The 15,681-nt window shown below is 47.4% G+C and overlaps 1 protein-coding gene across 1 annotated transcript in view; it reads left to right on the top strand.

Moving 5' to 3' along the window:
* LOC115774185 (kinesin-like protein KIF26A) overlaps window positions 1–15,399 on the top strand; it is a 74,888-nt gene extending 59,489 nt beyond the window's left edge. Inside the window, exons 12-17 of the mRNA XM_030721328.1 lie at window positions 273–2,326; window positions 2,369–3,465; window positions 7,178–7,368; window positions 8,387–8,410; window positions 12,526–12,676; window positions 14,599–15,399. Coding sequence (XP_030577188.1) covers window positions 273–2,326; window positions 2,369–3,465; window positions 7,178–7,368; window positions 8,387–8,410; window positions 12,526–12,676; window positions 14,599–14,786 — 3,705 coding nt within the window. The 3' untranslated portion in view covers window positions 14,787–15,399. The remainder of the gene's footprint in view (window positions 1–272; window positions 2,327–2,368; window positions 3,466–7,177; window positions 7,369–8,386; window positions 8,411–12,525; window positions 12,677–14,598) is intronic.
* The last annotated feature ends 282 nt before the right edge of the window (window positions 15,400–15,681 follow it).

Here is a 15,681-nt window from a genome sequence, read left to right as displayed (position 1 = left end):
ATAACAGAGTTTCTACGGGGATGGGAGTTTCTGTCTTGAGATGGAATCGCCTTGTACCCTCATTAGTCAGGCTGACATGCTGTATGATATAGATCAGAAACCAGAGTGACCAGCGTATATGTCTCATTGACATTAATTCTAATGTAATCCACAGAGTGCACTTTTAACCTGAGACACGGCCATTCAAGTAATGATTTCCCTTCAGGTTAAGCACTGCATACTTTAGCTCTCTTTAGCATGTCAATTCAGTGTTACTTCTTTTTTATTTGCAGTATGCTTCCAGCTCATCTGGAGGGGAGAGTTCCTGTGAGGAAGGCCCATCCCATCGACCTCCTCATCTTCGACCCTTCCACCCTCGGACCGTGGCCCTCGACCCAGACGTTCCCCTGCTACTCTCGAGCGATCCCGACTATTCCTCCAGCAGCGAGCACTCCTGTGACACCGTCATCTACGTTGGGCCTGGAGGGACAGCAATCTCAGACCGAGAGCTGAGCGATAATGAGGGTCCGCCTTCATTCGTTCCCATCATTCCTTCCCTGAACAAAAGGCGAGTCAAAGATGCACCCAAGTCTGATGGTGATCACTTCAAGTGTAACACATTTGCAGAACTGCAAGAGAGACTCGACTGCATAGATGGCAGTGAAGGCCCGGCCACGTTCAGCACAGAAGGCACATCAGTAGCACCGAAGTCTCAGAGTGGAGCTACTAAACCCACAGAGGCAACCTCACCACCCAGATCTGATAAAAATACCTCCCAGAGTTTCTCTGAAAGCGCGCCAACACCATGCACAAGTAAATCTGATCACAAACAGTCTGAACTACCTTCAGCTGGTGGCCTCATGGACACTTCCAAAAGGACAAGCGCAGATGGAGAGAAACTTTTAGCCACCCCCTTTCAGCCATGTTTGGTAAAATCAGGGGGTGCTCATACCTGTGACTCAGAACCTGTGGTTCGAGAGAAGGTCTACCTCAAAGGAGGTGTACCCAAGCCATCAGCTTCACCATCCTTACCTCGGACAACCAGGACAGTGCCTCAGCCTGGAGAGGCTCTCGGCAGGACTCCCCCTGTGGGTATGAGCCAACAAGTAATGAGGCAAGACCAGCCACCAGGGTCACCTAACACAGACAGAGCAGCTCATACAAGCAGATACCCCATGGAGGTGAACACCCTCCGGGCCTCTCTGTTAGGACGTTGCCTGGACAGGGATTTTCTGAGGACTACCATCACTCTGCAGCAGCCTGTGGAGTTGAATGGAGAGGATGAGCTTGTGTTCACAGTCATAGAGGAGCTCCCTCACGGTCTTGTCCCAGATAACGGTCGTCCCTCCAACCTCCTCAGCTTTAACAGTGACTGCTTTCCGCAGACTTTAGCTGCTAGCTCTCGCCCAGTCAGCATCATCAGCAGTATTAATGATGAATATGATGCTTACACATCTCAACAAGGAGCTGTGGGACCAGGCACTGATGTTGGCACCGACCGCCAAGAAAGTTTGTTTTCCCAGCAAGGCAGAAAGCACCCATCTGTTGGCTCATGGCCATACGAATCACCTGAAAGTGACGGTCTTCATTCACAAAGCAGGCTTTACTTGAGGGATAAAACAATGGAGAATGCCTCCTTGCTGACCTCACCGAGTATATTCCATAAACAGCCATTTTTACAGCATGGCATTAAGAGCTCCTTAAATGACAGCGGTGTCTGTTTCTCAGAGCTGGACAGCGACCCTGCTACCCCAAACAAACCATCTTTTACCAAGTGCCCTCCCTCCCCCGAGTCAACCAAAGCCTCTCCCAAAGGCTATCTAAAGGTGAGAGCCAGTAACCTGAACACATCAGTGTCAGCGCAGGTTTCCCATCATGCCACCCATTCCAGTCTGCCCAGGAAAACCAAGCCTACCTCAACCGTAGCTGTGGGCTGCAGTGGACAGGAAGGCAAACAGGATGAGTTTTTGCTTCAGGGAAGCAGTCATTTTGATCCCAGAGAGATGGATTTTCTTTCTGCAGGTAAGCCAACAAGAAGTGGTATGACTAATGTTTCCTCCAGGAGGTCCGGAGGGAACAGCAACAGCGTACCTCGCCCACCAAAGGCACAGATGTCTTCTTCAGCTCACAGGGTTGTTGATGGTTGTGAGAAGTCCAGCAGCAGGAGAGGAGACACTCTCATCAAGCTGCCACGACTCACTCGGGGTGCAACAACCCTAGGGACTGTTTCCACCCCCCAGAGTTCAGAATCGAAATGGGCTCATGAAGCTGCATCAGTGATTGGTACAGTGAGGTTTTCATCCCTGGGAAAAAAGGCAAATGGACAAAAAAACAGCACAATTTCCAAGTCTGGATCTGGAAACATCTCTCCTTCTGTTCCTTTTGTCAGACAGTCGAGCCAAGAACAAAAGTTAAGAATTGCGCTCTCTCCAAGTGCCTTAAAAACAAGCAGCGACACTGGAAAGTCTTCATTCCCTAAAACATCCGCCTCAGAGGAGGAATTCCACATCAGGCTCAGAGCAGATTCATTCAGCCACAGGACATCTAGTTTAAAAACTGAACACAGTCCTGCAAGAACATCCTCAAGCCTGAAGACACGTGGAGCCAAAGCAGATTCCTCTAGATACTTCGGGAGTCTGATCTCCCTGGAGAAATGTGACAGTCAAACCTTAGCTGGGTCCAAACCTGAGCTCTTCAGAGAGAACAGTGGTGCTGCATCCGGAAGCAATGGCAAGTGCAACCGATCAGTGCCAAGACTTGGTGTTCCAGCATCCACCTCCACATCTGCCTCTCCCTCCCAAGTGTTATCTGGTGTCTTTGCAGCTACTAGCAAACTGGGGCAGGTCCGCAGTGGCAGCGGATCAAGAGCAGCAGCTTCTGGTGGACTGAAGGTTCGAACGCTGTCTGCCAGCAGTTCCAAGAGCCTGAGCTCTTCCCCAAAGCCTCCCGAAAATGCAGCCGGACGCAACACCAACCTACCTCCGAATGGCAAGTCCCCATCTCGCTCTGGAACAGGAGTCAAGACAGGAAGAGGCACTATCATGGGCACAAAGCAGGCCATCAGCAGGGCAGCTAACAGCCGGGTTAGCGAGCTAGTTGCAGGTAGCCAAAGGAAGCAGCTTGGCAGTGGTGCTGGAGTAACAGGAACTGATGGCACCAGCAGCAGGACTAATAGCATCATTGGGTCATCACTCAACATACCGCTACCATCACCTTACAGCAAGATCACCGCGCCTCGGAGGCCGCAGCGCTACAGCAGTGGGCATGGCAGCGACAACAGCAGCATCCTCAGTGGGGAGCTGCCCCCCGCCATGGGCCGCACTGCCCTGTTTTACCACAGCGGGGGCAGCAGTGGCTATGAGAGTATGATCCGAGACAGCGAGACAACCGGCAGCACCTCCTCAGCACACGACTCCATGAGCGAGAGCGGAGCGTCCTCATCAAACAGGAGCAGAGTTTCTAAATCGCCCAAGAAGAGAGGAAATGGTGAGTCCATGTTGCACAAAATAAAAAGGTCCTGGAATAATGTAACTGAGAACAGCTGACCGTTCAAGCACTAAAAATGTTTATTTTACTTACACCTACTGGGGGACACAGTTACGTTCATATTGATATCATCTGATGATGTGATGCATAACCAGTTTCTTCCACAAATGCATGTCAGTGTTTGTATTTTTCATGCAGCCTCTTCCCTTCCTTTAAGGTGATTGGAGCCCACTGTCCTCTTTACTCACTATAGAGGGACTTCTATGGACTATATGAAAAAACACTATGTTGGTCATTTTCTCATTGTTGTCATTGAATTCAAATGTGACAGATTGGCATATATATTTTTTCATTTTTGCTAAGGCTAAATACAATAAGCATAAATGGAAGCTGAAGTTAGTTTTCAAGGTTTTTTGTGAGTCATTTGTTCTCTATTTTTCTGGCCCAAAACTATTACTAAAACCATTAACTGACACATCACCTGCTACTCTGTCTGCTAACCCTCGCTGGGTTTCAGTGGACAGATTGGCGAGTTTTGTAGACTAGAGCCAGTCACACTATGGGGCAAGAGATAAAAATGCCACGAAGGGCCATGTAAACAGAGACATCTGACCAGCCTGCCCTCCCTCCTTCTGTGCCAGTCAGCAAATCTGGTCCCAGTCACTCACAAGTTCACCTTCGTGTTAACCTCATGGCAGCTGACACAGACATAAATGAGTTATAAATGAGCTGCGCGGTTTCCTCTCTGAGCGGCTGTAATTATGCAGTCATAGAGGGAGGACGGTAGCAGAGCAGCAGCTTGGAAATTGCACTTCACTCGCTTTTTCTCATCTGAGAACAGAAACAAAAACATGCCAGTAAAAACAGCTTTTTGGAAACTTGGTTGTAGTGATTGTAATCCCAAAGCAGCACAGCATTTATCCCACCTCAGAAAATACAGATCTGATTTTTCATGGGCAGCTCAGAGATCTGGATCTGCCGCATTTACATTCCTACTTTGTCTGTTGACAGGAAATAACTTAGCTTTTTATAAAAGGCAGGAACAGAGGAATGTGGACGCTGTATAGCTTTTTCATCTCAATGAGGTTTTATTTAAATAAGCTCTGAAATCATTACAGTTAATGGAAAAAGTTTAAAGCTCAAATTTGACATTCAGCAACTATTTCTCCATGTACCGACTCAAAGAATCAAAGAGCCATAAAACTCATCTCTGCTGAGAAATTAACATATTTATGGCTTTTTCCAACATCCACCGGTGTTTGATGATGGGATGAGAGTGGCTGCTCACTACAGTATTCCCATGAATGCTGAGCACATTGAAGAGTACCGGTGCTATTGCTGTGGGAGCATCTATCAAAGGCAGCGTGTGAAATTATCTCTCAGCCCAGCATTACTGTACAAAAACTCGACATCCTCGCACATTATGTGGCAGGCTGTTGCTGTGTATTCCACCTTACAGCAGCTGATTGGGATTCAGGCGGCGCGCGGGCCGGACAGCCTGATGCATATGGAATCGGCGCTCGTGTGATCTCCCTGCCATCAGTCTGTGGATCTTGGCTCATTTCTGCCTCATGAATATTTCATGAAGCCACGGCAATTCCCGGTGTACATATCCAACTCCAATTATCACCCACACACCCCCCCATCCACTGCACAGCACTCCACAGCGGTCACACCCACACTCACTCCTCCTCGATCTGTCACCATTTCGGAGTCGTCAGTCAGGGAGCCGGGATGTTTTTAATAATCCATAAAGGTTTTTTGTTTGTGGAGCACGTAGCTGCTTTTGCTTTTACTCTGGAAGTTAATGTGACAGCTGCGTGTAGGAAGTCATTAAAAATACGAGTGAGGTCTTTAGGTTGACAGCAGTGGTGTTAAAACCCGATCAGCAGCACAAATGGATGTTGACACAGAAGGAGGGCGCTGGAAGCACCACAGAAGAAGACGAGGCTGATTAAAAATAATGAGCTGCGTAGGCTGTCTGCTCATATCAACAACCTTTATCAAGCTTAATATAATATTGTTTCAGGGACCTGCTTGCCTCTGGACAAACAAACAGTTTTCTGTTATAGTTTGGTCAGATTTTACGCTGTACCTGTGATTTGCACTCTAATTTCTATCATAAATCTTTAAAATTTAAAAGCAGCTTCGTAGGATTTTACATGTAAGAAATATTTTTATTGCCAAAGTTTGGACAGATTTTAATGTAACTGAAACAATAAGGCTGCTGTTGGACTCATTTCTATGTGAAGGATGTGACGCCAAGTAGCCTCCAGGCCTGTTTGTGCTCTCCTACGCTGCTGACACACAACCAGCTCCCAGCGTAACACACTCCAACACAAACTCCACGTACAGACAAAAACTAGCTCTGATTCAGGAGGATTTTGCTACGTTTGCAGGCTAGCTGGTACCCTGAGTACCTAATAATTTGTCCACATTGGCTCACCTGTCTGTCTTTCACACTTTCAGTATGTCAGTAACCATGCAGGCGACACGTGCACATTTAGGTAGTGCCAGTTCACAACAACAGTCACCTGAAGGTGCTTTATATTGTAGCACGGTGAAGGTGGGGAGGAAGAACTTCCTTTAACTGGAAGAAACTTCCAGCCATCTGCTGCAATTGGCTGTGGGGGGGGGGACAAGGACACACACTATGAGAGCGACACAGCGGTGATGTATGAATAGCTGGGGAAGGACAGGTGGGAGTGTAGGAGAAATGCTCAGTGCATCATGGAAAGCCCCCCAGCAGCCTGAGCCTATAGCAGCAGAACTGAGGGAGGGTACAGGGTCACCATCAGCTACCATTTTGGAATAACTCACCATCAGGGTCACAGTGTACTCCCAGAGCTGCTCCCAAGCCCAGACAAATGAGAGGGTTGCATTGGGAAAGGCATCCGGTGCAAAAACTCTTCAAATCAGTCATGAGGATCCATCCACTGTGATGAGCCGCTGGGAAATAAAGAACCTTTATAGTCGCGTGGTGCAGCTAAGTTCCAGGATAATCCTGTTTGCTGCTGTTATTGAGCGCTGAGGCTGTGGCTCCATGATGCTGTGTAAAGTCACAGTGCTGATTGTAGCAGCAGTAAATGAGGTAACCGTGTGATTTCAGTCATTCTCTCAGCTCTGCGTCTGCTTTGCTCACAGTGTGAACACGAGCTGCACAGAAACGAGTACCAGGATGCGACTGCAGAGCTGCTGGTGAGCGTTTCAGATGAAGGGAAATGAAGCAAACACTGGGTATCTACAGGATACAGTGCTGGGAAACTTCATCTGAATTAGCCTCAGCTGCTCAGTGATGGATGTGACTCTTAATTAAAATAATAATTCCTGTAATCCTCATTAAAGATGGGCCACGATCCAGCCGAAGCTGCTTCTGTGTCTAATGTTCAGACAGCAGCAAGCTTCCACAGCTGAGCACGCGACAGAGGAAAGATGGTTTTGTGCTCGTCCTCCTGTAATGAGCTGCTGCAGGGCAGGAGCAGCATACCTGCTACAGCCCACGGCACCGATGTTTAATGAGAGAAACTGCAGTTTGAATGTTCCAGACAGTCTGTCCTCTGTTTACTCACACAGCAAGAAAGAGTCAGTGACCACCCTCCATGTTTCCTTCCACTGCAGGAGCCAGTGATGATCAGCGCCTCCATCATACCAGCACAGAGCGTACCACTGTCTTCATAGTTTTCATTACTTTCTTTCATTTCCCTGCCTCCAGGTTTCTTGCGGCGGCGGCTGATCCCCGCTCCCCTGCCGGACACCTCCTCTCTGGGCAGGAAGGTGGGTGGTCAGTGGGTGGACCTGCCCCCGTTGGGTGGCACCCTGAAGGAGCCCTTTGAGATAAAGGTCTATGAGATCGACGACGTGGAGCGCATGCAGAGGAGGAAGGAGGTGCTGACAGGATCAGAGGTGAGGCAGACTACACCTGTTCAGGAGATGGTGGTATGATAACAGCCTGCTAACTCACAGGTGTCATTCAGTTTTACAGTGTGCTGATATAATCCCCACAAACAGAGGTCAACATTTCAGAGCTCCATCAGCAGCTCCAGGAGGAGGTAGAGTAGATGATGGCTGCACAGAGACGTCAGAGTTCCCATCCGGACTCCCATCTGTGGTTGTGGTTCAGGAAGGACGGTGGCTTTATGGTGGCTTTATGGTTCAGTAACATCCAGTGTTAGATTTTCTTCAAGGTTCCTTTGTTTGTACATTCTACTTCATTAGAGTCCGTCTTTACTGACACAAGTGCATGAGGAGAAAAAATGTCGATCCAGAGAGAGATCCATGTTTCCTGAACTGGTAACATGGCTTTCCTGCTCAGACATTTGGAGATGACTCTAAGAAATAAGTCGTTATGTAAAGGTTTGCAACTAAACGAGCTACACAAAAACACGAGTGTGTGCAGCAGCAGGAACGGCCCGCAGAGATCCCAGTTTGAGTTTTCATGTATCAGTGAGGCAGAGGCATCATAAACCTGAGCATTGATATTCATCGCTCTGGTGCCTGCTGACCTGCCGTGTCTGCTGTCTCACAGCTCTGAGGCAGCAGTTTGAGACATGAAGGTTTCTGCAGGAGCACGTGAAGCTCGCTGCTTCACTGAGTCTGGTTCAGCCTCAGCGCCCCGCTCCATCCTGAGCTCAGAGTTAATTGCTCAGCCAATTATAGCTCAGCCTTAACTGGTTTAGATGTGAGTGATGTGAGGAGGAGGAGGGATGAGTGAAGGTTGTCCTCGGCCGGTTGCTCTTTACGACAGTCGCTCCTCTCAGGGTTAACGGGTCATTAACCTTCAGCATCGACGGAGCGGGGTGCGGGGGGAGGGAAGGAGCTCAGATTTATTTTCAATTAGAGGAAGATGATGCGCTCTTCATCTTCCACAGTCAGAGTGCTGCTTTGATAAATAATCCGTCTCCTCTCTCTGTTTCTGTGTCAGCAGCCGTTCCACGATGTTGAAAAGGTGAGTTTCTGCAGACTTCACGCCTTCATGTCTGTCCACATAAAGATCTCCTAACCCTGCACACATGAGACCACAGGCTCTCTCCCACAGCTCATCCACACTGAAGGATGAGCTGTTTGTGGTTCTTTGCTGGCTGGTTTCTCTGTTTGTTTCTACAGCACACTTTAAAAGAACAGCTGTGTTTGTCTACAGTCATCAAATAACATGAAGCACAAATCAGAGCGCTCAGATCTCCATGTGGTCTAAAGCCAGAGAACAAAAATGGGAAAGTGTCTGATGCTGCACAGGTCCTGATTTGTTCCACAGTGCTGATTATTCTGCACATTGTCAGAGTCCCACCGAAACAAGATCAACCTAGATAAACTAGACGGAAGCGAAGACACTGAGACCCTAAATACACTTAAGGATAACGAGAGGATGGAAAATAGGTGGGCACACGGCTGGGAATAACATCATTCTTAAAGGGGAAGTTACACAGAGCAGAAGTAGTACCAAAATAAAACAGGAAGGGAGCAACAACTGATTAGGGAGACAAACTCAGCACAAAACACAGAAGATAACAAAACCCTAAAGCTCTGGATCAAAGCTCCAGAGACCCTGACAGGTAAGGAGACGCTAACCGTTAAAATAAAACCTGAAGGCAGATCTGAATGAGACTGGCAGCCAGTGCAGGGACGCAGTTTGGACCAATGAGCCGAGCAGAGGCAGGCTGAATACTGACAGCAGTGACGTGAAGGTGAAGTGAAAGCACAGAGAAAGGCTTCACCTTTGCCAGCAGCCAGAAGCTCGTTTTAATGAGAGCATTCATGAAACGTTGGATCACTGTCAGAGATCACTCCCAGGTTCCTGGCACTGGACCCAGATGCTGAGTTCTTTTTGTTTGCCTTTTTAAAAAAAAAAAGGGGGGGGGGGCATATAAATAAATTTAAAAAACTGGGCCAAGAACGGAGCCCTGGAGGACCCCAGGGGGCAGGGTTTGAGGATGACTGTGAAAGCTCTGTGGCTTAAATAAGTCTGTGTGTGTGTGTGTGTGTGTGTGTGTGTGTGTGTGTGTGTGTGTGTGTGTGTGTGTGTGTGTGTGTTCATTTAGCTTCTCTTTCTTTGTTTCATGTCTCCTGTTCATTGTTTGTGTGTGTGTTGCTGTTCTCAGCAGACGTGTAGTTTTGGTCCGTTTGTGTCAGTGGTGGTTTTATCTGTTAGCACTGAACTCAGATCAGTTCATTGTTTCATCTTTTCAGTCAGTTCTGACACTTTCTGGTTAATGTGCATTTGTTTTGGGTTATTTTGTGTGTCTGCTTATTGTTTTACTTCTGTTTGTGTTCCTTTTGTGTGTCTGCGATGATGTAGCAGTGGCTGCAGCGGGTTGTGTTTGCTGATCAGTTTGTGTCTCTGTGGTTGATTTGAGTCTGTGCAGCATTTTGATCTCGTCCTTTAGTGTGTGTGAGGAGCAGTTTTATGTGGTTTTTTGGATCTATAGTCCTGCTCATTTCATCTCTGAGCTCCTCTGCTGTCCGTCGCTGTTCTGCTGCAGTCATTTGTTTTCATTTGACATGGTTTTCAGGTGTCTCAGCAGTGGTTTTATCTGTTTGCATCTCATCATGGAAAATATATGAGATCATGCCCAACATCCCAAAATTTGCTTCCTGGGTGCATTTTAAGTCTTATTGCTCACCTCAATCATTTTTGTAAACACATTTATATCACGATTTATCAAAGAGGCTCTGAAACCAGCAGGAACGCTCTTCATGGGAACTATTTTCCACTGCGGATTTATACACATTTCTGTGGTGTTCAGTGAGATCTGATGATAGAAGAAAAACACTGAAGATCATGTTGGTCAAAGCAGGATCTGTGGTTGTGCTGCCTCTCACTGAGACCTTCATCCTGAAGTAAACTGATCAGAGATCAGTGAGCAGCTGGAGCAGGTCTGATGTTTTCTGATGGCAGGAGGAGAAAGTGCTGATCACGGTAAACCAGCTGATCAGAAACATGTGACTCTCATTTCACTGGTGCAAATCCTGTAGTCCACTCAATATTTTATTATTTGTAGTTCTCACAGTTGTGTGTGCAGCGGCGAGCACAAACACAGAAAAAAGCTTTCAGTCAAATGAGCCACGGATATGGAGCTAAACTGGGGCCATAAAGTTTGTTCAAAAAAAAAAAATTTGAAACTGAAAAATTATTTTGAACTCGAAAAAAAAATTTAAACAGGAAAAAAATTTTTTGCAACTGAAAAAAAAAGATGTGACTAAAAAAAAAAATTTCAAAACTACTTTTCAGATTCAAGATTTTTTTTTTGCACTTTCAGATTTTTTTTTTCGAGTTCAAACTTTTGGCCCTGTTTTGGCGTGGGGGGGGGGGCCTCAGATGACGGGGGTGTGGAATCATGACTGACAGCTCAGCACAGCGGCTGAACAACATAGTCCCAGCTGTTGCATTCAGGGACCGTGGGAACTGGAAATGTCTCTAACGCATCATCGATATTCTATATGTATGTGATTGGTTTTGAAAGATAACATGCTTCACTGATACAAGCAGCTTATATGATACATGACTCGAATCTCAGAGGAAAAAATATGATCTTGACAGATTTGCACAGCATTTTAAGTCCGTGTTGGAGATTTCCCATGCTCTCAAAGTAAAGCAGAAGCCTCGTCTTCATAAACATATGCTCGTCTTCATCTGCGGGTGCTAGCAGTGATCAGGTAATAAAAAGAGATGGAGAGAAAACAGACACATTCACTGTTGATACCTGAGCAGTTTACAGAAACAGCATGACATGGACCGTGTCACTGCGATATGTTCGCCATATTGGAAGTGGCAAGTCAGCCTTAAATCAATGAAACCACATGCAAAGGAAGTGGATTTTCTGAATAAAAACGACTGACGTTTAAATTTAATTTCATATTTTGGATAGTCCGACGCCCATTGAAATATTTACCGTGCTTCGGGGAGGGTCCTTGGGGCCGTGCGAGTGAGAGGGCCAACAGTGAGGGTATCAACAACGAATGGGCCAAGCAGGGCCAAAAGTTTGAACTCGAAAAAACAAATCTGAAACTGCGAAAAAAAAATCTGAAAGTGCAAAAAAAAACTTGAATCTGAAAAATAGTTTTGAAATTTTTTTTTTTAGTCACATCTTTTTTTTTCAGTTGCAAAACTTTTTTTTTCCTGTTTAAATTTTTTTTTCGGGTTCAAAATAATTTTTCAGTTTCAAAATTTTTTTTTTCGAACAAACTTTATGGCCCCAGTTTAGCGCCATACACGGACACCTGAGCCGAGCAACGAGCCAGCCCCCTCCAGCTGCTGCACATCGCTCTGTAACATCCCCGTGGCTGAGCTCAGGTCAGCGGGTCACAGCCTTTATGAGCTGTCATCAAATCTAACTTCAGACTCTGAGACCCCCCCCCCCGCGGTGAAGCGGCCTCGTCCCTTTTTTTGATATTTGTGGCTTCTGGTGCAGAGTTATTATCTGCCTCACAGGATTTTATTTAAACTCACTGAATAAAAAGTCTGAATTTTGAACTTTAGCTCATGTTAAGTGATCACATGTTCAGTTTGGTCTCCAGTGTTTCCATGTGGGCGGACCCTGAGGAGCAGTGCTTTCATCAGCTCTAATAAAACATCTATCGAATTATATTGAAGTCATTAACACAGATTTGGCTTTTAGTGACTCTATCAGCTGGATGATGAACTCCTCAGCATTTCTCACACTTCTTCTTAAAGACTGTCAGTAAGAATATCTCAGGTTTTTCACAATAAAGCGCTGATGAGAGCAGTAAATAAAATAAAGTGGCAGCTGGATTCTTCCGTTGTGTATTTTAAGAGCTGTAATTAAGTGCAGCCGAGAGGCGCCCGCTGATCCACCTCTCTGTCACCTGCTTGTCCTCAGCTGTCCTTAATCCTCCTCTGAGCGCAGATTAAGTCTACAGCCAGCAGATTAGCGCCCTTGCTAATTTTATCTGCGGCTGACTCCTAATTAAATCCAGCAGTGGACACAGATTGGAGTCTCAGAGCAGGTTAGGAGAAGCCTCGCGCTAATCCCCCCCTCCTCTTCCTCACCTCTATAAACCGCTGTGCTGCAGGTTTGTGGCTCTGACTGTGTGTTTGGTCCTCAGGGTCTGCTCTACTTTAACGCCCGGCTGAGGATGCTGGAGAGGCGGCAGCAGCAGATCAGAGAGCTGAAGAGCAAACACGAGAGGCTGAAGGCGGAGCTGGAGGAGGCCAAGAGCCGGCTGATGCTCCACCCGAGCAAATGGAGCGGAGAGTGTGAGTACAGGCTGAGAGCCGCTGCTATTCCGAGAGATGGATTATTATCAGCTCGACACGACTGCGGTGTTGGTACTCATGTAATGGATTACTTATTAACACCCTTTACAAAGTCATTTGTTGCATCATTAACATCACTGCAGTGTTTTTCTGCTGAGCATGCGTGATCACCTGTTAGCAGGATAAAGTAGGATGAGTTTTTGTTTGGCGTCAGCGGGAACGCCACACATACACTGATGGTCACACTCAGCTCAGGTGGATGTAGCTCGCCACCTGTTTGTGAGCTGGAGGCACTTCCTGCTTTGGGCAGGTTTAAACCCCGAAACACTGATCCTGCTCAGAACAGGATCCAGGATCACCGCACAGAACAGGAATAAGATAATAAGATTTGTTTGTGAGGGAAATAATCTCTATAATTGATGCAGTTTTTATGGTTTGAAGCAGCCAAAGCCGGCGTCACCTGTGTCTGGTGTTTATCCACCTGTTCCTTCCTCCTGTCAGGGAGGAGACTCTTTCCTGTGGTCCATGAAGCAGCACAGACCTGCATGATCTTTGCACTTTATGTCATCTCTGTGGTCCAGCTTTTGTTTTCATGAGCACGTGTGAAAAGGCACCTATTTGAGGCCCTTCAGTAGGCTTCCACAAGTCACCCAATCGGAGCTTTTTAAAATGAGCTGGAAATGAGCCAATGGGCTTTTAGAAAGGCAGAGGATGACCTGAAGGGCTGCAGGGGCTCCTGATGAATGAGGATGGTTTTGAACTGTGAGCGCGGCGCCTCCTCTGGAAGTGCTGCTGTTCCTGGGAGCCTCTGTCGTCTCCTCAGAGGTGTCCGAGCTCACAGATGATCCTCTTCTCTCTGCACTGCCATGAACTGCTGAGCAGATTTAGGAGCTGCCTCCTCCTCTTTCAGCCCTGAGCAGCTCCTGACCCCAAACACCGAGTGGACGAGCAGGGTGTGTTTCCTGCTGAGTGCCGGCGGCAGCCTGAAACCTCGCCCATTAAAACCTCGCCGCTTCATGCTTCTATTTCTGGACTGTGGGAACAAAGGAAAGAGCTCGCGGTGCTCCAGAGACGAGAGCCGGGGTGTTTATTTGGAGAGGAGCGCCAAAGAGCCGTGAGGGGAGAAGGGATTACATGAACATGTTTTCTTTATTTGTCTGTCAGCAGGGCAAACTCTGAGGTCACCTCAAAGAAAGCCTCCCATCCTTCTCACAAGAAACGCTGGACTCTGCAGCAACACGATTAGAGAGCTGGCAGCAGAGGGCCGAGTGGGCCCAGAGATCAATGAGGCATTAGCGTGGCAGGTCTGAGCCTTACTGGCTGTATATCCCAGCATGCCCTGCACCAGCAGAGGCTGTTAGTTCACCATCAGTCATAATATAAAGGCAGGAAGCCGGCCTCCATCACTGAAAGGGGACAGCACATTGATTCTATCATCCCTTTCATTATACAGTAATTCCCTGGATGCTGACAGCAAACAGAAATAAGAGGCTCTGCAGCCTGAGTCAAAAACAGCAGCCCTTCTTCTTCATCACTCAACACAGACACGTGTGATTGGCCCATCTCCTTCTTGTCATTTCCTCTGGTGACCATAAATGTCCATAAATCAGTGTAGAGATCCTAGAAAGCTGCAGGAGCTGCCGAGGAATCGGTTTGAGCCTCCTTCAGCCTGCCGGAGCTGCAGCAGGAGTTCAGCTCTGTGTGTGATGATGATATTTGTGTCAGGATGTGCCTACACTGTTCACTCTGCTTCATGTGATGGTGTCAAACACATGGATCAACTCTGGCTGTTTACTGTTAGCTTCACACCTGTCCCTGTACACCCAAAGCTGTGCGGGCTGACCCTGAGTCTGTCTCCTCTGCAGTGTGCACACACGTGCAGGCCCTGCATGTTTTTCTGACCGCTGTCTCTGTGTTTCCAGTTGATGTGGACCAGGACCTGGACCGGGAGTCCCAGGAGTACCTGGAGGCTCTGGCTCAAGTCACGGGGGAGCTGGAGTACTGCGTCAACCTGTGCAAGTCCCGCGTCATGATGGAGACCTGCTTCGACATCACGGTGACGACGGCGGGCGCCGCCGCGCAGGGGGGCCAGCAGGAGGTGGAGGTGTGAAGGGAAACTCATCATCTCACAGCAGGGGACTGAAGACAGCTGGACATACTTCATTCATTCATTCACAGGAAGACTCGACTGCAGCAGGAGAAGAAGACTTCCTGTCAGAGCAGAGCAACAAACTGCTGATCAGAGATCAGATCTCACAAAGGATGGAAGCTCTGGAAGTGCCTTTCTATTTATTATCTTATTCATTTAATATTATCCTCCTCATTTACTGTGTCATTTATTTTTATGGTGCTGATCTCTGAATTTATCCGTTATGCAACAGGAACAGATGGAAGTTTAATAATAGATTATTTTGCTGCCTTGGACACCAACACGGACTCAGTGTCTGTGTTTAACCTGTAACTCCTCAGTTCAGAGCGTAGGTCTGAGAGGGACCAACCATAAAGAAATCAGAATAAGACGTCAGCTTTGAGCTGCCTGAGAGTCTGTTTTCAGGACATGCATGTGTACAGACAGCCTCCAGCTGCTTTAAACTGCCTGAGCATCAAACGTTACTCCTGCCTTTACCCCGGCTGAATGACCGCACACAGCCTGAACTAAAAGACTCGAGTGGAGGTGAACAAACACCAAAACAAGCTGGTTGAAAGACGCCCCCCCCCCCCCCCCCCCCCCCGCCTCGCTCTCAGTGACTAAAACTGATCCAGGCTGTGGCAGCATTCAGCAGCATAAACCAAGACGTCATCTGCCTGACACATCAGCCGCTAACACTAATGTATCCATATTTCCATTTATAACTGCAATACATGAAAATGGAAAAGGTAAAACAGAGACGGGAGAAACGGCCTTTAACTGTGATGAGACTGACGTCCCATAGTTTGTCCACTAGAGGGCGCTCTGCAGCTTCCCTCTTGGACACAGGACAAACAACCAGCTGATTGCAGCAGAG

This window comes from Archocentrus centrarchus, chromosome 24 (genome assembly GCF_007364275.1).
Source record: "Archocentrus centrarchus isolate MPI-CPG fArcCen1 chromosome 24, fArcCen1, whole genome shotgun sequence".
In the NCBI taxonomy this organism is placed as follows: domain Eukaryota; kingdom Metazoa; phylum Chordata; class Actinopteri; order Cichliformes; family Cichlidae; genus Archocentrus; species Archocentrus centrarchus.
This window is presented reverse-complemented; position numbering and strand designations above follow the sequence as displayed.